At 33.4% G+C, this 27272-nt stretch overlaps 1 protein-coding gene across 12 annotated transcripts in view; it reads right to left on the reverse strand.

The window, feature by feature from the left end:
* NOL4 (nucleolar protein 4) overlaps window positions 1–27272 on the reverse strand; it is a 391120-nt gene that overhangs the window by 247963 nt on the left and 115885 nt on the right. For all 12 annotated transcript variants that reach the window (XM_025996936.2, XM_072732138.1, XM_025996935.2 and 9 more), the window contains 3 exons: window positions 24951–25062; window positions 23933–24045; window positions 17853–17985 (listed from right to left, as the gene is read on the reverse strand). In XM_025996936.2, coding sequence (XP_025852721.1) covers window positions 17853–17985; window positions 23933–24045; window positions 24951–25062 — 358 coding nt within the window. The remainder of the gene's footprint in view (window positions 1–17852; window positions 17986–23932; window positions 24046–24950; window positions 25063–27272) is intronic.

A 27272-nucleotide genomic window follows, 5' to 3' on the forward strand; every position in this document is an offset into this window, starting at 1 on the left:
AAAAAAAAGAAAAGTAAAACAATTACTTCCCACAAGAAGATATTCCTTTGCTACATATTATAATTCATCTAAAATAGGTAAGTGTAGAAGATAAACCATTTAATAAGTCATGGTCAAGCCAACCATGTATATATCACAATAAGCCAATATAAAAAAATTACTCACATGGGATCAAAATAGCATAGTTTTAAAAGATCTTTTGCTTTGGAGGTGGATTTCTGAAATGCCTACTGATTACTTATAAAAGAATGTAGGGGGGATCCCTGGGTGGCGCAGCGGTTTAGTGCCTGCCTTTGGCCCAGGGCGCGATCCTGGAGACCCGGGATCGAATCCCACATCGGGCTCCCGGTGCATGGAGCCTGCTTCTCCCTCTGCCTATGTCTCTGCCTCTCTCTCTCTCTCTCTGACTATCATAAATTAAAAAAAAAAAAAAACTTAAAAAAAAAAAAAGAATGTAGGTACAAAATGGACCTGCTTTCCAATTTCCTAGAAGGCATTAAAAAAAGGAAGAATATTGCTCAGGATGATAAATTTAAGATAACTGTGAAGCTACTCTAGAATGTTAACTTCTAAGCTCTGCCCCAAATTTAATCATGATTACTCTCAATATCTATATTCCATGTAGAACTGGTTTAAATTGACATGGTCACCAACTCAAGTGTACAAAAAGGGGCATCTTCCTTTTTTAACTGAATTCACTTTATTGCCCCACTGCTCATCAGGTAGGGAAATATATGGCCCATGAAGGATGCTTGGTCATTCCAGTGAAAAACTCATTTTTATTTTATTTATTTATTTATTTATTATTATTATTTTTTTTTTTTTGTAGAACTACTCTGCCTTGTAAACTTCTCAGGATTCTAACCACCAGCACTCCTTTTCCTTCTCCTTTAGGGATCTCAGTGACATGATAGTGAATGAAGCTTGGAAGCCTGAGAAAGAAAAGGAGGCCAACTTATTCTGTCCTCCTCGTCCTGCATGGAAGAGTTACCTTCTCATCAGATGCCTATCCTTGTGGAATCTGCTAATGATAACCAAACCTCTGCCAGAGCTTCCAAACAGTAGACTTGGGACTTGGTCCACTCAATCTCGGAGATTCTTACAGTTCACTAGACCTCTTGGCTGCTTCTTCCTGCCACCTTACCCCAACCATGCTAGCCAGGGCATCTGTGAGATTTTCCCTTAGCCCATCACCTAAGTGCCTCATGCTAAGTACTGCACTCTTCAGATGCCATGTTGGACACAGGGCATCTCTCTATGAGGTTTGTGGCCACCCTAACAATACCCTGGGTGTAGAACTCTGTTCTTTTATCCTTCAAGAATATTCCCATTACTCCACTGCCCTGGCCATGGCCACTAGGCTTTTTTCAGAGAACCATGCAGCTCATCTCTCTAAATTGCTCTTTCCCACATACAGTAGGAAGGTTAACTTCTTTGGTGAGGAAAAAAGTTCTTATTATGCATTCTTGTCCTTTCTATAATTTATTCATCCAGGCCTCTAGGCTTTTGCTTCTATTTAAAGCCAATTTCTTAGAATTCTATTCTATGTTTGGATCTCACCGGTCAAAGTCATTGCTTTTAAAGATGCATATCTTTGCTATTAATTTTAAAATATCGACTTAAGTACTCAAAAACCAAACAATTGATTCTTTATTCTTTATGTAACATGCTTAGCCTAAGGGCAGTTCATTTGAAAAGCCCTGGACTCTGCTTAAAAGGAGATGTGGTGAGCAGAAGTAAAAGAATTTGAAAAACCAAGCATACATAGTTTAATATCAAAATATGGCCCCATTATACCCAACAATTTATAAAGCACATTATTTTGCATATGCAGGCTTCTGTCCAAGGTGTTCTTATGCCTTTCTTCACCTGTGAACTGTTTTTCACCTTCTGGACCTATGTCACTTTTTCTAAGAGGCATTTCTAGCTCTCCCATGGCCAGGTTAAATCAGCGCCACTGTTATCCTCTCTCATGTGGCTCCTTCCATTCAGAGTGGTTGTCATAATTTGTAATCACAAATTTACTCTTATGTCCCCACACTACCAGACTATACATCAAGGTTAATAGTGTGGGTCTTTTTTTATTTTGCCCACTGCCAAATTTCAAGCACTTTTTATAGTTCTGGCATATAGAAGGTGGTCAATCAATATTTGTGAATAGCCATATTATCTTATTGGTTTCTGTAATAGATTCTGTGAGGTTAAGAAGGCAAATATTACCTTAAAATGGAGGACCTTTAGGTTAACATATGTGAAATGGAATGCATCAGGACATGTTATATCACAGAACTGGGATCTACGCTTTGGTCCTATGAACTCTAGCCCACCACTGTCCAATGTACCACATCCTTGTCCACTGTCATCTTTCATAATGGCTTGGAATCTGCCTTATAAAGAATTCTTAGTAAATACTTGCTTAACAAGGCAAAACATTATTTTTAGTAACAAAAAAGAATAGTTTAATGGAAAGAAAACAAAAAACAGGATTTAATTTTGAAATGAGAGTAATATGTGACCCAATAAACCATTTTGATCATTATTTTAAAGATTTTATTCATGTGACAGAGCAAGAGAGTGAGGGAGCACAAGCAGGGGGAGCAGCAGAGGGTGAAGGAGAAGCAGGCTCTCCACTGAGCAGGGAGCCCAATGTGGGGCTCAATCCCAGGACCCTGGGATCATGACCTGAGCCAAAGGAAGATGCTTAATCGACTGAGCCACCCAGGTGCCCAATCATTTTGATTATTAAACTGAATGACATTATTATAATATCACCATGATGGGGTACAAAACATTTTCAAAAGGTAGTCAAAATACTTTATTTACAAAAGTTTCATTTCCAAAATAACATTTTATAGTCTTCTCTTTAAGAAAATATAAATGGGTTCTTATCTATAGATGCAAATGCAAAAGCCAGTCTATTTATAGATTGGCCAGTTGACAAGCCCTATGGACATGGAGGGACATTTATAATCACTAGACAAAAAATATGCCCAAGTGGTAACTGGCTCTACTAACCTTCAATTCACTCAATATATATTCTCAAAGCCACAATACCTCATGAGCATTTAGTAACCTTTACTGATCTAGTTGTATTCTTTTCACAAATGCAAGAGATTTCAATTTATAATATTAAAAGCCTTCTTTTGAAGTTTGATGTTTTATTTTTTAATTTATTCACATTTAGGTATGGCTGAATGTACCATTATTATATAAGTTTACCCAATTTAATCTGTATAATTTCCACATTTATGCAACCCTTTAACAGTCTTTCAAAAATGCCTTTATTAGATTAATGTATTATTGCTATAAAGTATGTTAAGATATGCACCCTGTATGATTGATATTTCAAAATAGCCTATTCATCTGGATGCTTTATATAGAAAAATGGTACTCTTCATCAAAAAGTGTACACTTTATTGTTAGTCACACAAAGCAAAACTGAAATGTTTCCCCAAAAAAGCTTATAAGATAAATCATTATTGGCATGAGTGGATAGTCATGAATGAAAAGTGTTTTTTTCCCCCTTCTCCAAAAGCTTGCTCTTATTATTTAGAATAAAGCACAGTAAAGTAAAATGAGAAGATATGAAATAATGAATGCACTAGAGGAGGTCAATCATAATTTCTTATTGTCCTTTCCAAAAAGGGAAGAATAGGGGGAAATGAAAGAAATCATCAAAAGTCAATTACGTATTTAACAGATAAAAGGAAATATGAATTTTAAAAACAGGACAATTATTGTCAAGAGGTGTTATAGAAATAAACATTTTAAGTTTGTTACTCCTTTTAGAAAGCTATATAAAACCAATAGATTACAATGGCTAGAAAGAATATTTTAATTCCTTTATAACAATGCAGAAGCAAAGAAGGTACATGCATGAAAATAGGAAAGTACAAGAAAACATCTACAAGTAGCTATTATAGACAGTTTTAAAAGCACAGGCAATACTAAAATATAAACCCCAATATTAATTCCCTGTTCAAAAAATAAAAACATGATGAGATAGTTGAGCATGCATGGCATAAAATAATGTGCATAAGCAAGCCTAGGCTACAGAACATGATAAATGCAATGGTTAGAGAGGTGGGCTTGTGGCAACTTAAAAACCCATCTTTAAAGACATAGGCTCCAGATCTATGTTCTGATCTTGTTTCTACCACTTTGCAGTTGGATAATGACAGACTAGTTATGTAGCCTCAATGTCCTCATCTAAGCCATAAAAACAATAACAGTTTGTACCTTATAGGATTGTTGCGAAAATCTGAAAAGTTAATTCTTGGGCAGCGCCTGGCATACAGTAAGCAATCAAGACAGTTCTTGTCACCACCTATCATCACTTTCTGTTGGAAATATCTTACAACAATTTGATTTTAGATGGTTAAATTAAGATGAGAGACTAGATGTTTCTCATCGATCCAAAAATAGAATTATGCACATCACATTTTAGATAAACAAACTGCTGATGTCGTTGACATGCGTTAAGTAAGTATGTTCTCACTGAGCCCAATTTAGAACCCTGGCATCATTGTTCAGTGTACTAACCCTCCCCTGTACCTATAATGCTAATCTGATTTTTCTTGATTGCTTTATCATAGATTTGAATAAAGACAGAGCTAAGCAGTGATGAGTTGTGTTTTTTATTCTGTATGATGCTAGAATGTATTCTCCAAGATGTTATTATGCAGTAGCAATAATGATATGTTAGTGAAATAAATCCCCAGACTGAGAGATGTGCTGATTGATACTTGACTGCCAAAAATCTCAAAGTTTCTGAAATGTATATAGACATTGAAGGTTGTCAAAGCTTCAGTGATGCTGCTGTTAAAGGAAATTCTAAGAAACCCTCCAGTACCTTAGGAGCTCAGAATAAATTTTATGAAAAGTGCTTCAAAGAATATAATAATCATAATTTTTGAAAGTACTAAACCTAAATCCTCCTCCCTTTCTCTCTCTGTCCCTCCTTCACTCTCTCATCCCTTGCACACACACACACACACACACACACACACACACACACACAGCTATTCTCTCCCCCCTTTGTTTCTCTCTCTAAATACACACATAACCACTCATACATAAATATGCACATTCTATATACATATATTCAGGAAGGAATAAGGGTTCTTAAGCATGATATTCATAAAGAAGAGAGGGAAAGAGAGGAGAATTAATTTCACATATTGGTAATATCTACCAGCCTCTGTGTTGACTGTAGTTTCTTACCAAAAGCATGGAAGATTGGCAGCAAAAACAAGACAGAAAATAACTCTGAATATCTTGTAGTCAAGATTGGAGGGAAAGTGGGAAGTCTGCTCCTTCAGTAATCACCCTGGTTTCCTAATACTCTCTCTCTCTGTATATATATATACATACACACACACACACACACACACACAAACACGCACCCTGGAATTAAAATGTAATATATAAAATGTAGTATATAAATTATTATATATAGTATATATTACATATAAATATAATGTAATATATAAATATAAATATAAATATAAATATAAATATAAACACCCTGGAATTAAGATGGCTGAAACCAATATTACACTGTGTGTTAACTAACTGGAATTTATATAAAAACTAAAAAAAATAAATGAAATGGCTCTTTAAAGATGGGAATGGCCAGTTGGGAGAAGGATGATGGTGTCTCCATTATTCTTTAATCCCTTCCTCTAGCCTGAGAAAATACTTAGAGTATTTTAAGGATATATAGAAAATAATAAAGGAGCCCCTGGATGGCTCAGTAGTTTAAGCATCTGACTCTTGATTTTGGCTCAGGACATGATCTCAGGGTAGCAAGATTGAGCCCTGAGTCAGGCTCCATGTTCAATGGGGAGACTTCTTGAGATTCTCTCTCCTTCTTCCTCTGTCCCTCCCCTGGCTCACACTCACACATGCATGTACACACTCTCTATCTCTCAAATAAATAATTCTTTAAAAAAAAATAAAACAATAGAGTCCCACTTATTTTTTAAAGGAAAGTGTTTTGTCAGGATGAAAACAACAGAAAACATTATAGATGAGAAAGAGAATCCTAAAAGGGTGAACACTCAGAGTGTTCTAGGACTAGAATAAATCTTAGAGGTTATCTGAGCTTCCTTCCCACTTACAGATGTAGAAATGGTTGCCCCAGGGTGTTAATAATTCTTAAGTAAGGCCACAAAACTAGTTACTGGAAGAGCTGGTATGAGAAATCAGGTGTCAAGATTTAAACTTAAGAGTGCCTTCCTGCTGCCTCCTTAATGACTTCGCTTGAAGATTTCCAAGCTACTTTTTTATTCCATTGTTCCTCAATGGGTTGGGCAGTAGATGAGGGAGACAGCAATAAGCATCAGAAACCCCAAAGTGAGATGCGAAAAGGACAAAATATTCATTCATGGGCAAGGAAATCAACTGCCTATCTCTTTTTTGGCAAGAAAGACTAAGTCTAAGAGTTGAGTGAACTTCCACCTCAGAAGCAAGCAGATGGAGAAGAAATTTCAAACACTATTTCAATTCAAAGACTACATCTTATAACATGTCAAACACTGTTCTTGGCTCCAAAGACAGGGTGCAAGGATGCAGATGATGTACTGTTCCTGCATGCAGGTGTTCCCAGTCAAATAAAGGAGTGATAAGAAAACAATTATACTATAAATTTATAATGAAGTATCCTTTCCATTGTTTTTCTTCAATAGCCTCTGACTATTCTTTCCTTCATGAATTATCATCTAATTATGATCTCTGTAAACCTAGTAAATAAAAATTTTTATAGTCAATTTAGCACCATTTTGTAACTGCTTTATCTTTCTGTACCATTCTTATGCAACATCAGCTTCAAAGCCCTGAAATTATTCAACCTTGAAATTATTTTTATCCAAAGGCTAAAGCTGTTTTTTTTTTTTTTAAGTAGTAGCTAGATGACCCATGCTTACCCACAAGAAAATTGTAAGTAACACAGCATGGTGTTGACTTTACAGTAAGAATTTACAAAGGTTAGCCAGGTGGCAGTAAAAACAAACACAAATTTTGTAGAAAAAAAAACTACTTTCAAATTGGTAAATTTCAAGCAGTTCTCATTCTATAATATAACTGGATACATGAACTTATAAGTTCAAAATTTATTTTAATAAATATTCATAATATATGCACTTTCTAACATCTCTTTGGTATCATGTGCATTCTTACCTTATTTATGCATTATCAGACAGACGAAACTCAATATTCAAGGACAAAGGGTCTAGTATCTGCTACTTGGTCCTACCAGAATTTTGGCATCCCCTGGAGGTGCTAAAAAATTGAATGTTGGATCCATGTAATCATTCATGGTCTAGTAAACACTGCCAGAAAGATCATGACAAAGCAAAAGAATAATACTTCAAAACAAAGAACTAACCCAGAATTAAAATTCCAAATTAATCTGACATCCTTCACTGATCAGATTAGACTCTCCAAATCAAGACTGGAAGCTAGCCAATTTCCCTTAATTTTCCAGAGGTCCAGGAACTACCTAAGATTGGATTGGTATCTGGAGTGCACAGCAAGCTTTAGACTGAAATCAATAAACTAAATTTCTAAACAAGTACTTATATGAAAAATCACTTATATAATATCAGTAAAGTATCAAGAAGCAGAATTTTAATTCAAGATAAAAGTAGACTTTTAAATATGATCACCCTAAATATAAGAAAATATCCCTTACAAAAGCATTTAAAGTAAATGCATAACTATGCATTTTTTTCCATACTTATGTTTTACATGTCAGCCCCACTGCTATTCTTCTGCTTTTGGAAATAGAGTAACTGCCTAAAAACAATTTCAAATGATTAAACATACACACACACACACACACACACGCACACATAATATTTAAAAGAATCTAGCGATTGAAATTCCTCCAATTCATAGAAACATTCCACCTAATTCTCTATCTTCCTTATATTACGTATAAAGATATTTTATATTTCTGAAAATCATAATCTATTTTTTATAGAACTTCCATGAAGAGAAAGCTTTCTAAAAACTTTATTGGTGTAACCACCTCAACACAGAATAATTAATTAAATGTTTATCATGTAAATTGTTTTTAAATTTGGCATTAGAACAACTTGAAAAACTAACAGCATTGTATCATTCTTAGGTATTTTAATCCCACAAGTGTATGCAACTTAAAAATTGAGAATACCATCAAGAACAGATTCAATTCGGGAAGTCAAATATTTTATTACATTTATATAAAAGAATCCTTTTAACTATTTTTTGCTTTATGCAAAATTTCCTAAACAATTAAAAAATACTAAAAGAAAACAAAGTTTTGGAACAAAGAAAGTCACTTACACAAGACAACATTACATCAATAGGGAATTTGGTGTTCTGCATAAAAAAATTTTAATAGCTTTTCTAATTAAAACTCACCATCATAAAAAATTAACCACTAAATTTAATTTTGTATTAAGTATACCGTTTTACATCATTTTTATTAAAAACATGTTTTATTAGATTTTTCAACTAAATTAAATGGTGAATAGTAATTGCTTTTACTGCTGGTTTATATGCTTTAATAATTACTTGAAACTATCCCACTTGGCTAAATTAGATGCAATTTTAGTTACAAACATACTTTTAATAAAATTTTATTCACATATATACAGCAGTTAGAATGCTATGTGTGTGTTTGTGTATGTTCTAAAATTAAATCCAAATGTATGCAGTACTCAGATAAAAAAGACTGCAAACAGATTGTAAAATTTAGTAGATGAGTGGAGGAACATTTTCAGAAGTATTAAAAAATTGCAGTACACAACAATTGTCATAACTAAGAAAACAGCATTAATTGAAACCCATGCATATCAATCCTCACTCAGAAGTTAACAGTGGCCAAAAATAGCATTGAGCGTGACCATATCCACGTGACTCGATACTCTTGAGACTGTTGCCATCTTGACACTCCAGAACTGCCAGGTACAAATGTGAGAAGTATAAAAGTATGTTCTGGAACACTTGCTCCATGCCTTTTCCACATGATTGTCTTAGTCATCCCATTTGAAGTGGTCCCATGAATCTGCTGTGGGTTTTGTTTTGCTGTTTAGTTATATTCCTCAGGTAGGAATCTGTGCTGCCAACTCAGTATATAATCTAAATTAGGACGGGGTGCCTACGTGGCTCAGTCAGTTAAGTGTCTGCCTTCAGCTCACTGGTTTAGGTCCTGATCCCAGGGTTCTGGGATTGAGCCCCGCATGGGCTCCCTGCTCCGTGGGGAGTCTGCTTCTCCCTCTCTCTCAGCCCCTCCCGCAGCTCATGCTCTGTCTCTCTATCTCTCTCTCTCAAGTATATAAATAAAATATCTTTAAAAAAAAATCTAAATTAGGATGGAAGAAAAGTAAAACTCCCACTACTATATCTCTTTATCCAGTTACTTATCTCACAACTAATTTATTATTTTTAAATTTACTCCTTTCTGTTTTCACTTAAAACAGGGCTATTTATGGTCATTTTACAAATGTCTGAGTCAAGCTATACACAATGCACATGTGTATACATCATTGTTCTGAAACAGAAATCTCAACTTCAAAAACAGTTTGCTTTTTCATACTCTTCATGTTCTAATTTATTTTAGAGCTTGAACTATTAGGTTAAACCTATATGGCAATTTCATGAGGTAAACTTTACATGTCATGTTCATGCTTATAATCCCATTGTGTAGCTCATTCTTGGGTTCAACAGGTATTTGTTGAATGAATAATGAAATATTGGGTCTCTCACTACTTACCCTTACCTAAGTATGTTCAAGGCTCTAAATAACGTACTTACTAAATTTTACATCTGAATAGGACATTTGCCTCCTTTTTGGCTAACTAGCTCCCAAATATGCTTCCTTCTAGGGGGTTACTGCTGTATCATATGTCATAGTAAGAAGCAAAGCTCTCCATTACAGAATCCAAAGGGGCTCAAGGAATCTTGGAAAAGTATTTCACATGGAAATGTTGTTTCAATGGGTTTGTTACTAACACTTTGGAAGTCAGTACACTATGGATTATTATAAAGGAAAAGTGTTCTAGACTAGTGTTGCCAAATAAAATAACTGCATTCCTGGAAATAGAAATTTAATCCTAGATTCTAGAGAGGGATATTTGTTCTAGTCATTTGTTCTAAACAAACTAGACTTTGAAAGACTAAGTGGACATCAGTGGGATTCAATTTTTTTTTTTTCCTAACAATTGAAAACAAGATACTTTTCTGACTTTCAGAAACTGTCTTCTGACCTTTTGGATCCTGAAAGCCAGGTTTTTAAAGGAAAGTTATGATTTTACTCAAAGATATGCAATTCAAATGATTAGAATGCAGAATATTTACCTATTATTTAATTAACCTATAAGATATTTATAACCTATAAAATATTTTTCACTAAAGTGATATTTATGGTAAACAATTTTCCTGTTTTCAGCCATGATCTAAAACCTAAAATTCTTCAGAGTTTCTATAATTAAACATGATTGTATGTGTATGTATGTGTATATATTACATATAATATACATTATATATATGTTGTAGTTTAATATTTATATGCAGGTTAACCACTAAGTTCCAATTCAATTTTTTTCTGTTTCTCAAAAATGGTCTGACCAATTAAAGCATATTAAAACATTTCTAGAATATAAATATGCAGAAAGGGGGAGATTTTTAAACTATGTAAATGAACTATGCATTTCCCATGATGATAGAATTACCAAACATATTTTTGAAAGAAAAAGTTGCCTTAAGTAGTTTTTTCCATCCATCATGTGTAGACCCTGAAGTATTAATGAACTCATTAAAAGAGTTCTTAATTCTCAAGTCCTTTTCCCTCTTTTTTCTTTTTAAATATTACAGTCCTTTAGATGGCACATAAGATGCTGTTTGTTAAGGTTTCAAATGCATAAAGAAGTCATTGTTTGACACATGAATGAAGTACCAAATACTGCAAACAAAACAAAACAAAACAAAAAACTATTATAAAAAGAATCTCTACTGAGTTGAGAGACAATCTGGGGACATGCTCCCAAGAGCAAAATATTCTGTAATGTCATGAACAAAGTAATTTTTAAAATTACACATATATATTTTTTTCTATTGCAATTCCTTACTTTAAAAGCTGATAATAGAAACGACAAATACCCACCATTTGCTTCAACGTGGATGGAACTGGAGGGTATTATGCTGAGTGAAATAAGTCAATCAGAGAAGGACAAACAGTGTATGTTCTCATTCATTTGGGGAATATGAATAATAGTGAAAGGGAATATAAAGGAAGGGAAAAGAAATGTTGGGAAATATCAGGAAAGGAGACAGAACATAAAGACTCCTAACTCTGGGAAATGAACTAGGGGTGGTGGAAGGGGAGGAGGGCGGGTGTTGGAGGGGAATGGGTGATGGGCACTGAGGCAGACACTTGACGGGATGAGCACTGGGTGTTTTTCTGTATGTTGGTAAATTGAACACCAATAAAAATTAATTTAAAAAGTAAAAAATAAAAAAATAAAAGCTGATAATATGCAGAGTTAAAGGAGGTATCTCAACTTCCCTTTGTACTCTTATAATCTTTTAAAAAAAGGGCAAAGGGGAAAAATACAACAATTTGTTGTGACTTAAAAAAAAACAGAAATCCTCTGCTGATTATCTAATATTTTTGAGACTGATAAAGTACAAATATTCTCTTGCAAAGCTATCAATAGTATACAACATAGTATGAATTTAGAAAAGTAAAATGTCTCTTAGAAAAGTATACTTCTATCAAATGAAGTTGAATGTTTATTTTGAACTGAAACTTTCAAGTCTTTCTCTAAATGTGACACTTTTATTTTGCCAGACATCCTTTAACTTCAGACAACAACAAACAAATCAGCTGTTTGGAGGATTTTGAGAATTGAGAATAAAATAAATAATTAGGAAAAAAAGAATATTTTTTGAGCAATGGCATGTTCCCACAAATTTCTAGAATCTGGATTCAAAGACAGAAACCTACGTGAGCCCATTTCTACTTATAATCCATTTAAATGGATGGTAGAACAAGACACAAATTGATAAACACTTGAATAAAGAGCTCTCTCAAGCTCTTTGATCAGGAATGCCTTTTGGAATTCTGTAAACCACAGCCATTGCATAAGGGAGCCTCTTTCTTTTTAGCTACTTATATTTCACGATATATTTCATGATAGCTCCAAGAACCTCCTACTTTATGATTAACTCAAGTGATTATTCAATCTTTAAGTGATTTTAGCTTACAGGTATTACTTGAAGTCTGCAAAAAAGTTTTGCATAGCTTAATATATTTTACTCAAAATCGGGTGAAGGTGGCTAAAAGATACAAGCTTCCAGTTATAAAATAAATAAATTCTAGAGATATAATTTATGTCATGGTCACTATAATTAATAATTCTGTATTATATATTTCAAAGTTGCTAAAACAGAAGATTCTAAAAGTTCTCATGACAAGAAAAAATGTAACTATGTATGGTGATGCATGTTAACTAGACTTTCTGTGATCATTTCACAATAAATACCTATAGTGAGCCATTATGTCATATACCATAGACTAATATGATGTTATATGTCAATTATATCTCAGTATTTTAAAGGCAAAATAGGTTAAATACTATGCTAGGATTCAGAGATTTTTCACATTTTTTACCTTTATATTTTGTTGACTTAGAGAAGCATTATAAGCTTAAAATAAACAAAAGAAGCTGAATATTATACATCAATTTTTCCCTTTTCTAAATTCTTCATTCTGATTTGTGTCTTCTTGACCTTACCTAATTATCTAGCCTGATGTCAAGAGGCAAGATATTTCTCTTCTTTTCCTCTTTTTCTCCAACACACACAGTATACATGTATCCCTCAAATGAATTTATATTTCTTCCCTTGGTATTGATTAGATTGAAAATATTTCATAAGCACAGTGAGGAAAAAAAACTTTAAAAAGGAATTTTTAACTCTCCATTTTATATGATGCCTAACAAAAACATTGTTATACCTACCTGTGTTATAATTATAGGGAAGGATTTCTAAAAATCACAATATTTCAATTTCTTTACAATAATAAATTAATCACTTAGTATTAAAGAAAATAGAACCTTTTAATTTAAAATTTAAAATGTGGGCAGCCTGGGTGGCTCAGCAGTTTAGCACTGCCTTCAGCCCAGGGCATGATCCTGGAGAACCGGGGTCAAGTCCCACGTCAGGCTCCCTGCATGGAGCCTGCTTCTCCCTCTGCCTGTGTCTCTGCCTCTCTCTCCTCCCCCACCATGTCTCCCACGAATAAATAAATAAAATCTAATAAAAAATAAAAAATAATATTTAAAATGTTATATTATTCATATATTAAGCTGGGGTTCCAGCTGACTGTTAAAATATGAGTTTCACCAACAATTTCTCTGAAGACTTTAGATACATCAAACCCATGGCTACAGAGAAAGGCATTTAACTGCCAAGTCAGAGTAAAACAATATTCTAGACTCCACATCTGATACAGTGGCCACCATCCACATGCAACTATTTAAATTAACATTAACATTAATTAAAATTAAATCAAATGAAAATTAACATTAGTCCCTCAGTTGTACGAGCAATATTTCAAGTACTCAACAGCTGCAGCATGGCAGTGACTATGGTATTAGACAGCATGAATATAGAACACTTCCATTATCTCAGAAAGTGGACTGAATGAACTTCCTAGACTCTTCTCCAATCTTCACTTCCAAACTCCTCTTCATTGGGTCTCTTTAATCTCTATCTTACTGGATTCTTACCCAGACCCTCCTTCTCTGTCTATACAAGTTGTTCTCAACTTAGGGAGATATAACCCCCATGGGACATTTGCCATGTTTGAGACATTTCTGGTTGTTACAATCTGGGAGACAGATTTTAATACTAACATACTGAGTTGAGGCCAGAGACACTGTGAAACACCCTACAAGGCACAGAACATCCCCCACAACAATGAATGCTGTGTCCGTAGTGCCCAAGTTGAGAAGTTTTGGACTAGACTATTCTAGGTTGATGCTGCATGTGGACTGCCCACCCAAAATTGGATTTGTTATATCACAAGTCCCTAGTCTCTCAAATATCAATGTACACCATGTACAAGAAAGTAATACACCCTAGATCCAGTATATGTCTAGCACTCAGAGTCTTCACTATTTAAGGAAGATAGATACAAACTACAAGTTTTACTACTATGAATTATTATTTTTATAGAGACTGGAATTTCCCCACATTGGTTAGGTGAAAAGTAATCAAATGTGAGTGATATCATGTATACTTTTATTCCTTTAGATTGTATATTACATGAAGGTAGGGGCCATGTCATTGCTCACCATTTTATACACATACACACACTCACATATATATATATATATATATATGCATTTTTATAATATACATATATATATTAGTATATAGGAAGCTCTAAACAAAAGGTGACATTGTATGAGAAAAACAAGATACAGAATTGTGTAAACAATATAAACTTATTTTTATAAAAGAATGATAAAATCTTCTGAGTATGTACATATATTTGTGTGCATGCCTGGGTGTGTTCATGTGTGTATATGTGTGTATAAGTATAGGGAAAATAGAATGATACAGTAGTTCGTCAATGCAGATTACCTAGGATAATGCTACTGTCAAGAGAAAGGAGAAATTTTTTGAAAAGTTAAAAGAATAGGTAAAGCTTATGTGTCAAATAATGATGATAAAATTATATATTCATTTTTTAAATAATGGGGCAAGTAAGAACCACCTCTAATGGAGCAACTGAGGAAAAGCAAAAGCATAAGATCTATTCATTAATACAGCAGTTGTATTTTAGAAGAGAAACAGCTAATAAATAAGAAATATAATATTTCATACAATGATAAATCTTCTAAAGAATATTAAAATTTAGGTTTCTGGGAGGAGATAGTCCTGAACTCAAGAAAGATACCAGGGCTTGGAGAAATAAATTTGGGATTCATCAGGGTGTAAATGGGTGGCATTAAAAGTTACATGATTCCATGTGAACATCTACATGAGAGTGAACATAGGGGAGGAGAGAGTTGAGGGCTACACTCTAGGGCTCTCCAATGTGAAGTGGCAAGGATGAAAGCCTACCAGAGATGAGCAGAAAGAGTAGAGGGGAGAAAGCAGAGATAATGAGACAACTTTTTAAATGAGTTTTGCTGGAAAATATGTTGTGGGAATGGTGGAGAGACATGGGACACTGAATTTAAGGTCACAATGGGATCATTGGAGGCTTTCTAAAGATGACTTTCATTACAGCAGACTCGTATGTAGGAGAAGAAAAGAAGGGCTCGTAAAAGAAAACTCAGTGAGAAATGTGTGGAAAAGGCATTTATACAAGGGAAGACTTAGGCAAGACTTAGGCTTAGACTACAGAAGAAATGACAAGATATGTCCCTATCCTTGAGGCATACATCCATACATGATGAAGAAGCACTTTCCCTTCAGAGTAAATAATATTTGAAATTATTCCATTGAATTTTATTAAAATCAATGTAAATTTGTATCACATTAGCTATTCCCTAGCCAAAGATCCACAACTGACGACTTCAAACAAGAAAACCATGAACTTCCATCATAGGACACAGCCTCTTGCGTTCTCCAGAATTATAGACTAAAAAAGAGCGTGGTACAAATAAGCAAAACACACTAATAAATACAAATGGAGTGAAAAATATATCACTGATATATATTTCTGTTATTCTAGGATGTCAGTGCTAAACAATTTCCAATAAAAAATATGAGTAAAAGATGTCCATTCATATTATAAAAGAAAAAAGATAATCAAACCACAAAAATTTCATTCTTAGAAATTATGCAGGTAAATATCCTTTTTATCCCAATAGCTATGCTACTCTAGTGGGTGAGATGTTTTTTAAACCCAACCGATCAAAATAAATAATTAAATAAATAAATAAATAACAACAACAACAACAACAACAAAGCCAACTGATTGATGCACTCCTCCTTCCTTGTAATTCATGCCAAGGACACCAATATCTTTTAGATTAATCTGAAGTGTGAAAAAGAAACACCCTAGCCACCATGTGTTTTGAACTTTTGGTACACTTAAAACTAGGGATTTCTTTTTTTTTCTTTTTTTTTTTATAAATTTATTTTTTATTGGTGTTCAGTTTGCCAACATATAGAATAACACTCGGTGCTCATCCCGTCAAGTGCCCACCTCAGTGTCCGTCACCCAGACTAGGGATTTCCTATATCTTGACAGCAAAAACAGATCACTAACAGAAGCTAGAAATGCAGCAATCTTTTACAACCAGTTTTTAATAGCAAGTGTCAGAGAAAGCAAGAAAAAAGTTTCATTTCCCTACCTACAGATGTAGGCACAAAATTTCAGTCAAAAAAAATTCATGTAAACTTGTTAATTACAGGAACAACAAACTAATGTTGAATAAAACTGGCCATTTGCCTTCTATTTATTACCTTTCATTTTCACTCACAATTACCATAGTAAGGTTCAAATTTAACTTTCATACATAATTCTATACTTACAAAGATAGAAATCTACAAAGATAATTTTTAAAGATCTGTACAAATAGTAGACCTAAAAAACTAACTGTCCAGTCTACTTTCTTTATATATGTAGTTTTCTTCCTATCAAGAACAATTGGAAATTCAGGAATTGTCAATAGACCCAAGAATAAGAGATAATGATTTTTTTTTTCCCTTTACAGCTGAATAAAGTAACTCAAAATCCCAGCAAAAATCTTCTTACCCAACTGGTGCAGCCACTCTGGAAAACTGTGGAGGTTCCTCAAAGAGTTAAAAATAGATCTGCCCTACGACCCAGCAATTGCACTGCTGGGGATTTACCCCAAAGACACAGATGCAATGAAACACCGGGACACCTGCACCCCGATGTTTATAGCAGCAATGTCCACAATAGCCAAACTTTGGCCTCGGTGTCCATCGAAAGATGAATGGATAAAGAAGATGTGGTTTATGTATACAATGGAATATTACTCAGCCATTAGAAATGACAAATACCCACCATTTGCTTCGAAGTGAATGGAACTGGAGGGTATTACACTGAGTGAAATGAGTCAATCGGAGAAGGACAAACATTATATGCATTATATGGTCTCATTCTTTTGGGGAATATAAATAATAGTAAAAGGGAATATAAGGAAGGGAGAAGAAATGTGTGGGAAATATCAGAAAGGGAGACAGAACATAAAGACTCCTAACTCTGGGAAATGAACTAGGGGTGGTGGAAGGGCAGGAGGACGGGGGGTGGGGGTGACTGGGTGACGAGCACTGAAGTGGGCACTTGACGGGATGAGCACTGGGTGTTATTCTATATGTTGGCAAATTGAACACCAATAAAAAATAAATTTATATAAAAAAATCTTCTTACCCAGCAAAATCACTTTGATAAAACTGTCCTTTTATAAAAACTGTTTTTTAATTACAATTTTGTCTTTTAGGAAAATTAAAACATCCAAATTACTCTTTTGATCATTTTTAAATGCTTAATTATTATAGCTCAAGAAAGCAAAGCTAGGAAACATCACAGAAACCAAAACTACACTGACACAACACGTTTTGTATTCAGGGAGCAAAACGTGGGCAAGCTTGATTTTTATGATTAACATCTGTTTATAAATCAGTCTGTCACCCTACTTTTGAACAAAGTACTTGAATCCAAAAATAATGAAAGTGGATAATAGAACCTGAGAATACAGAAAAAGTCCCTGTAGAAACATTAAAAACTGGCACAAGAGAATAAGATGGTTGTTTTAATACATTCTGACTCTGACTCAGGTTTTTGTTGTTTTATTTGTTCAGTTTGAAAGGCTTACCATCTTGCTGGCCATGAAGAGCCTGAGGACTTTGCATTCTTTCCTCAAGATTGGAGCTAAGATCAGAGTTCACAGCTGACATCCGCGTTGAATCACTCATATCAAATTCATCACTTTCTATTGAACTTTCATCCTGAAAATGGTTTTAAAATATCATCAAGCATCATAAAATATAACATTCAAATAGTGACCATTTTATCTACGGGGTCAATTAGAGTTTAGCAAGTAAGTAAGCTTTCGCAGAACTCAATAAAACATGTTACATATTTATAGATCCTTGAAATAACAAATAATGTAATAATCTCTCCCTTTAAGGAATTTCAAAACTTGTGAAAAATCAAACAATGTATCTATGTACACGCAGATTTAAAAGGTAAAATAACATGTTTAGGAAGGATATAGTTGGGGAATTATCCAAAATAATGAAAAATGTATTTTTTTAATTAGTAAAAAAAACTTCCTAGAAAGAATCAAATCACAAAGTATAACATATGGAGAATTATGTGTTTTGAGTCTAAAAATAAATGACTTAATAAAATATTATAAGAAAAAAAATCTTCGGATGCAATATGAAAACCTTAACCAAAAAATTGTCGTTGACAAGCAGGATGGATTCTAATAATTGACAAGCTTATATGGCTATATTGAAAATCCACATTTACTGAGAGCAAGTTTTATCACATCCCTTCTTTCCTTACAAGTGAATATACACCATAACACAAAAAGAAGTTCTAAGTAGAAATGTGCAAGATCCATTTGCCAAAAGCCAGTTCACTGAGTGGTGAAATTACACAAAGGCCTGTTTTCCAAAAGCCCAATTCATCAAAGCCTGTCAAAAACTAACTTAATCCAAATCCTAAAATATTTTGCTGTAGCCATTTCACTGAAGCAAACTCCTGTAGGAGAACTGATTTTCGGCCAGTCGTACACTTATGTAGGCAGAACGGCCTGAGGAACCTGCTGTGACATACATATTGCAAGTATTTAATCAAAATCACCAGGTTTGACTTTAGTTTGTAAATGTCTGATCTGAAGGTTTAGGATTAATATAATAATTAGCAGTAGCTGTACTTGTAGTGCTATTTCGGTTCCAGGTAATTATTCTTTATATTTGTTCATTCCCTTCAACTTTATCACCACCTGTCCCAGGATTCATTGAATTTTACAGATTGAGAAATTGAGGCACAGAGCAGTTAAAGAATGTATCCCAGTATTATATACACCAGAACCGGGATTTATATGAAGTAACTCAGACTTGAGAAAATAGCTTCTTTGAATAGGAAGAGTTACCTTGGCTTCATAAATGACATCTTGGTATCAGCAAAGAAGTTGCTATGGTTAGGGGACAGGAACATTCTAGTAGACTAACAAATTGGCATTCTGATCCATAGGTCAGGTCAAGGTGATTTTGGTGTCCTTCCTTTACAAAAGGTCTGATCATGTCTGGGTCTACTGAGTAGCACTAGCTCTTCATTAATTCAGCAAGGAAATGCCACCCTGCGAGGCCTCTGGGCAATCAGCCACATAGACTTCTCCCGGCGGCATGCCCTCTCTCTCGGTACATTATGTTTTCGCCAATTCTAAATTCTAAGAAAATCCAAAGCATCTGAAATAAATATATATGTTAAAAAGAGAAAAAAATAACAATTCAATGTGCACATCAACATTATCAGTGTGTACCATATACATATACATACATATATATGCACACGTAAGTAAGTGACATATTTATTATATATACTATATATAGTGTCTACGATATGGTAGTATTTTAGAGCACATTCTTTAGAGCCAGACTGACTGATTTAGATCGAGGCTCTGTCACTTAGATGTGTTACCTTACATAGGCTACCTAACTTCTGTGCCTCAATTTCTTCATCTATAAAATGGAAATAATAGCATTAATCTCATAGGGCTATATAAAGATTAAGGAAATATAATAATATTTAAGGTAATTAGAACAATGTCAGATATATAAGAAAAGCAAAGCTGTTTAATATTTTTATGTAGAACATACAGGAAATTCTGCAGTATATAATAGGACTCATACTAATTATATTTTATGAACATTTACAAAAAATAAATGTATTTATAATGGTAAAGATGACCAACATGTGTTTGTAAGGTAGCTGTGTATTCTATATAAACATGGTCTTTAGAATCAGCATTTATTATATATACTACAAATAGCTAACAATATGTAATCCAGTAAAATATCATTTCCAATATATACCACCTGATATATATTATGTGTGCATGTGAATGCAGGTGTGTATGTAAAATGTATGTGTATGTGAGAATGTATGTGTGTTTAAAGAAAAACTAGACGCAAAGAGATCACAATCTCTGATCCACAGAATGATTATAGAAACTGCTGTAGCACATTATGGATAATCAATACACATTTTATCACCAATAAATAACACTCTTATCAGCACACTTTGTAAGAAATGTGGACAATAAATTAACTGGTTATATAACCAAATGTACCTGTTATGTATTTTATTTTTTAAGATTCACCATTCTATTTATCATCATCAGTGGCTTAATGATTGTGACTACCTTAAATATTTTCCTCCATGACTTCCTATGAAATATAATTCAGTTTTCATAATTCTACTCCTTATTAGAATATAAGTTATCCAAAACTTTTAATGAAACTAAGTGCATGCATTCATTCTGTAAGTTATATTCCAATTATTAAATGATTAGATTACTATCTTTTAATAAGAGGTGGCAAAAGTATATAAAGTATAATATTGTGTTTTTTTATTATCATCTTAGAAACAATGCTACTCACTCTGGAAAGAAATTACTGAAGATTTCTAAGAGTGAAGAATCATAAAACTTGATTGATATATTAAGTATTTTATTTTATTCATAATCATCTGCTGGCGACTCATCTAAATTTTTCCCTCTGTGAGTATTTTACTCTGTATGACAACCAGAAAGAGAGTCTTCACATCTTACAATGTGACCTTATTCCTTATGTTACTAAAATATTATCATAATGAAAGCCCTGGCCAACTATCATAGCATTTGCGTCCCTAACACTTAATTTTTAAAAATTAGAATAAATATTTTACTGTAATAAATAATTTTATCCCTAGTCTTTTTCCTTTTAAGACAGTTGCTTGAAATTCTGATCCCTGATCTATACCATATTTTATTTAAGTTTTTAATTCCAGATTTTACTTCAAAAGAGTCTGTACCATGTGACTCTTAATTTCTATTGCTATTGCCTTAATCTCATTTTCCCATTTTCTGAACAATTAATAATAGTCTCCTAGTTTTCTACCCACCTCCAATCTCTTCCCCACCAGTCCTATTTATTGACTACTGCTAAATTAATCTTTCCACTTCAGAGAGTGCCTCTTCTCTGCTCATAAATTTGCAGCTATATTCAAGTCAATCCAAATCTACCAAGTAATGTGTAAGCTGCTCAATCAAACATAAAGGGTTTTCCATAAGACTGCTTGAAAACCACTCTCACCAATCTCATCTTTGTTCTGTTTTTCATTTGCCTTGTGCTCAAATCAACTCAAAGCCTATATTATTAGCCTTTCTATGAAATGCACCACCTCAGACTTTAGTGTGCGTGAGCGTAGTTATTGTTAAAAGTTCAGATCACCAGGTGTCACACACTACATCTAGAGTCAGAATCTTGGGGTCGAGGTCCTGCAACATGCAGTTCAATAAGCTCCATGAATGTCACTAATGTTAGTTTTTAGCCAGTAGTGTTCAGAAAAACATTCTGTGCTGTTGGAAATGCTCTATAATATCCCCTATTCAGCAGATAACTACCAGCTATGCTTGGCTATTGAGCTCTTGAAACATGGGTAGTGTAACTGAAAATCTAAAAAATTTAATTTTAGTTAATTTTAATTAATTTTAGATTAAAGTTAAATATCCACATGGGGCTGGTGGCTACCACATTGGACACTGAAGATCTGACTTAGCCTGACTTTAGCCTTCATTGTTGGATCTTGAAAATATTTTCAATTATTCACAATTATTAATGTAATAAACATCCTAATACATAATTTGCTTCATTCATCACATCCCTTAATACAAATTTCTAGTCAAAGCATATGAGTAACTTTTAAAAGTTTTTAATGATTATTGCCGAGCTCTCTCCCAGTAAATTTATCCTGGTTTAAACTCTGTCAACAGTTTATAAGAAGGTCAACTGATCTTATATTGGATGAAGTATTTTGTAATCCTAAAGAGATCCCCATTCCGTCTTTATTTCTCTAGTAGCATTTAGCATCTTCTCATATACATACTTTCATTACTTACTGCCTTTAGCCCCCCAAACCCTGACTAGAGGTTAAACTTTATAGGCAATATTTTTGTCAATTTACTCACTGTTTATCTCTATTGTCTACAAGAAGGCCAATCACATAGAAGGTACTCAGTAAATATTGGTTGAACTAATTGAATTCACACATTAAAATTTAAATATACCTGAGCACAAAGAACTATCTCACTTGAATTCCTTTTCAGTATGATTTACTTAACCACTTTCCTATCTTTCAATAATCACAACTTCTAGAATCTTGCAAATAATCTAGTCGCTTATCTGAATATTTTTAAGGCTGTGTATATCCAATTGGTATCTCCAAAATGTAAGGCTGAAAGTTATTTTCCTAATCCAGTTATAAATTAAAAGGATCCACTTTCTTTGTATGAAATACTTATGATTCTTTAGAAGCCAGAAAGATTCAGCATATGTGGGCTGTACTGTTGGCACATAGTTGATCTTCTTACTTTTTAGCCTAGAAATAAATGTACCAAAATCTAAGTGAGCTTCCTACAAATAATTTGACAGCTCTAACTAGTTTATGAGGTTTTAAATTTTTTCCAATTATATAATAAATGATGGGAATAATTTTTCCATTCTCTGGGATGGATAGACATTAATATTTTTTAGTTGTCTCTCATGTCTTTAACCCAAAGATTTTATTACTATTTATTTAATCATTTATATGTAGCCATCTGGTAATATGAAATCCAAACTGCCACTATACAAATACAGATCTTCTCATGGAATATATCCTTAATAGTTTTTTAAGATAAAATGATTTTATAAATGTAGTTTTAAGATTAAACCTGCTTAAAGAGGAAAACAAAAAGATGAGTTTTATTAAATAAAGCTCAAGAAAGTAATATTGAAAGAATTTTATAATGCTTCACCAAATAATGCTTTATTTGAAAAATATTTAACATTTCCTGTTCTTGAGAAATTTCAAGAAGGAGTATACGTATTAGCTTGAGAAACTATTCCTATTATTGATAATCTGAATGTGTCCATTGATTAATGTCTACTAACTAGTTAACAAGGACTTCCTAAAGCCCCTATTGTTATAGGTTTTTGGGGGAATACATATAACTTGGTCCTTGCTTTTGGGATACTTCCACCAAATTGAACAGTTAATTAGTATACTAGAGAATATTCAACAAATGTGCATTTGTGTCTAATACATGCCAGTAAGCACATTTCTAGATACTTACTGTACAAATTAAACAGGATGGCTTGAAACATCAAAATACTTCTAATTAGGAAGAATCACCACAACTTATCTCTAGAAAATGCAGAGAAGTAGACAAACTAATATATAGAATAATGAAAAAGAATGTTAAAATGTATGAAAGATTTAGATGGTGGAACAATGATTATACTTGAAATACCTATTAAGTGACTTTTTTTTTTTTTTACTTCCAGGCAAAATAACCTTAGTACTAAAGGCTTGGACACTTTCCTTAGATACTCACTCATTTGGGACACTTTCCCCTGAACTTTCTAGCACTTTCCCAAAGCCAGCTTGATGGCAGTCCATTAAGGAAAATGAGTCTTTCTTGGGAATGAACACATTCCCACACAGCATTAAGGTAGGTGTGTTGAGACAGGGACTCTATCAAGGACTAGAAGTTTCTGCCTGTTTCTCCATCTGTGCAATCCTAGTGACATTCTTTTCATTAAAAAATAAATTACCATCTTCAAAATGCCGTCATGCTTAATACAATAGTCATGGTTATCAAACTCTATTCTGACTTGGAAGTAGATATTTCCATTTTACCTCATCTTGCTGTGAGTTTAGCAGCTGCAGTTTCATGTGCTTCATATAGGCCATGGTAATTGGCATGTTGTAGTCAATCATGCTGGTCACCAAAGTGGGAGGTTTTCCATTATCTGTAATAAAACATTTTTAATGGGTATGAAAGTAATTCTGCATTCTACCTGTAATTTCAGAATGATCCAATTTGTTCAAATTGAAATAGGATTCTAGATACCAGGTCTTTAGGAGACTGGTAGCATTATGGATGGATTGCAGAAAAAATAACTATACAAAAGTGTATGGGACAAATTAACACTACAGATAAATTAGTTATTTCTAACGACAGGGAAGCTTTTTGATACCCCAGCAACAACGGTGGATGAACCCCATATAGTGATTAAGCACAATTATTTGTATTTTTGTATTTTTTTCTCCTTTGCTGCATACCTACTTTAGCTATGTGCTAGTTGAGTGAAAAAGAAAATTTGTATGTTTTTTTCATTTTTCTCTTTTTTTGTCTGTTCATTCCCCAACACATGGGAATGAACTAGCCTAAAAGTACCTTTGAGACTAATATAAACTCTGAGAGAAATTGATAGATTAGAAAAACCATCTAAATAATTTTTAATGAGAGCTAAGGACAAATTGTAACGACGTAAACATTTTAAGTGAAGGAGCTCCACGCTACTCATCACTTTCAGAAATAAGGAATTGGTAGATTTAAAAGGACACCAATGGAACATCCATTTCCTTGCTAAGTACATTTAAAATACTATGGAATACACACAATATATGAAAATTAAAACACTATCATAGGAAAAAAGCTAGTTGCCACAGTCAAAACTGCCTTTCTTCTGAAAATGGGCACAGAATCATTCTGTAAGTAGATACTCAATATTCACTGCCTCCTACTCAAATAAATGAGATGATCTGACTTGTTGAACTGTTTCAGTCTACCACATTTTTATAAAAATGTGGGATATAAATTGACATTATGAATAAAATTACTTTAAATCTCACTATTTGACACTGTGGCTACCTTTGTGATCTGTTCCATCTGGGTTTAAATGCATTCTTTTCTGGCACTCTGAGCAGCTCATTAGAAACCGTGTCACCGCTTCTCTTGGTAGGAAGGCATAGCTCTCTGAAATCTGAAATGATTCACAAAATAGAGGTGTTATTATATAAGCTGACTGAGCATGAGTCAACAGAAATGATCATTGTATTTCCAAATAAGACGCATTATTCCATAATGGCAGGAAGCACAATGAAAGCATGCACTGCATACCATGCATCATTTCAAGAAATATCTATCCAACTTGATTGCATGTCTCTTAATAATAGCTAATAATGTGATGTGGCGAAAAAGAATCAACCACATCTGGATGGATATCTGTTTATATTTCTGCATTTCTTTCAGGAAAAGTAATCATAATGTGCAGATATTCTAGTGAATTTTCCTTGTTAAAAATTGTCAACGTTGTTTTTTATAAGTACTGCTAGCACCATCACAGTTTTATCCAATTTTACATATATTTTTAAAAATTTAGCCCCAACTAGAAACAATAAACTTTGGATTTTGCATTAATGAGCATTTCTTCATTATGGCTTTTCAAAACACTTTAATTGAAAATAATAGATAATTCTAAGAGAAATTATGTATATATTTACTGCAGTGAATCATCCCTTCCACAGAAAATGACACACCTGGAAATGCATTTTGGCCACTTATTCCATGTATTATCTTATGTCAGTATTTCATAATTTATGTCTACAATAGCTCACGCTGTCAGAGTAAGCTTTCCCCATACCCTATACAGAGCTTCTATTTTCAGAACCATGATCTAGAATCATATTAGAAATAAATACTTATGTCAGAAAATTTTTAAATATTAACTTTTCAAAAACCAGAGTATTTCTCTTATCAAAGCAAGTAACTTCAGAAGTGAAGCTGACATATTGCTAAATATCTCTAAATAAAAGCAGACACTGACTGATACAGTGCTATTAAAGAGTGTGATACAGGGCATTAGTCTTCCATCATAGCACTAATGCTGGTATATAAAACATGAGATACAGAAGAAAAAATGAGTTGTAAATTAGACGTAAATGCTACAGACAGTTGCTCAGATACATGCACCAGCTGTCATGAACACTACTATATTTTAATTGTAGAAAGGAAAGAAAATATGCATCTTATGTATAATTAAGTCCAAGTCTACAACAATTCCATTAATAGTGATGGGGTTAATATTTACCTATTCAGGCTGTAGGAAAAAACCAACATTGAAGAAACCCTTTGCACTAAAATCCAAAATTGTAAAGCATACTTTGCCTTGAATTTAATAATAAAATCAGTTTGCATCACTTATCCTGGATCAGGGCAAAAAAAGCCATAAGAATACCAAAAAGACAAAAAAAAAAAAAAAAAAAAAAAAAGAATACCAGAATACCAAAGAGAAAGTGTAAGTCCACAATTAAATCTATTGTGGATGATCCATACACAGGTAATTAAAATTGAACTCCACTAGAGTTTTTAATATAACTATTATTTGTAAATTAAAATGTCCAGTTTTTTAAAAAGTGCATTTTATACTATACAAAGAATCGTGAGAGAAAAATAAAGAGAACAATTTAAAAGTGTTTCATTAAACTATTTTATATTAGTTTTCAAATAAGGAAATATATACACAATTTAAAATCTCACTTTCTCTTGTTATTTCCCTAACTACACACACACACACACACACACACACACACACACACACGAATTTGATTCCTATTTATCTATTTTACTGAGGGAATTCACACCTCTGCCTGATTTGTTTATCTGATTAGAGATCTTTTTTTTTTTTCTGACTCTCTGAAAACCTATATTAAAATAATTCGAAGTTAAAAAAAAAATCCATGATGCATGCCTGGTCCTGATATTTTAACTCACATGGAGTCATGGCCCACTGGAACTCTGTGGCTGACCATAAATTCCTCAACAAATAGGTTTTGAGAAGAATGTTCTATTGATTTTCATAGAGGATTTCTATTACATCTTTCTCTACTTCTATAAAAGAGAAATCTTCCATTGAAAAATGATGGGCAAATGGTGGACTTGAAGACACCCTGCATATGCTTCCAGTGTCCTGATGCTCTCCACAATCTGCCTTTTTCCCAATGCTAATAAGGCACTTGTGTAGGAATCCCTTCTAGACAGATTTAAGACTAATCTCAACCATATTACTTGTCCTAGCATTACTTTGCTCCAAATCCGTGTTTCAATAATCATTATTAATCATATTAAATTTATTTTATAGTTTAACTCTGAAAAACAGATTACCTGTAATGGTCACAAATATGTTTGTGTTCA

The sequence above is a fragment of the Vulpes vulpes genome, chromosome 13 (genome assembly GCF_048418805.1).
Source record: "Vulpes vulpes isolate BD-2025 chromosome 13, VulVul3, whole genome shotgun sequence".
NCBI lineage: Eukaryota > Metazoa > Chordata > Mammalia > Carnivora > Canidae > Vulpes > Vulpes vulpes.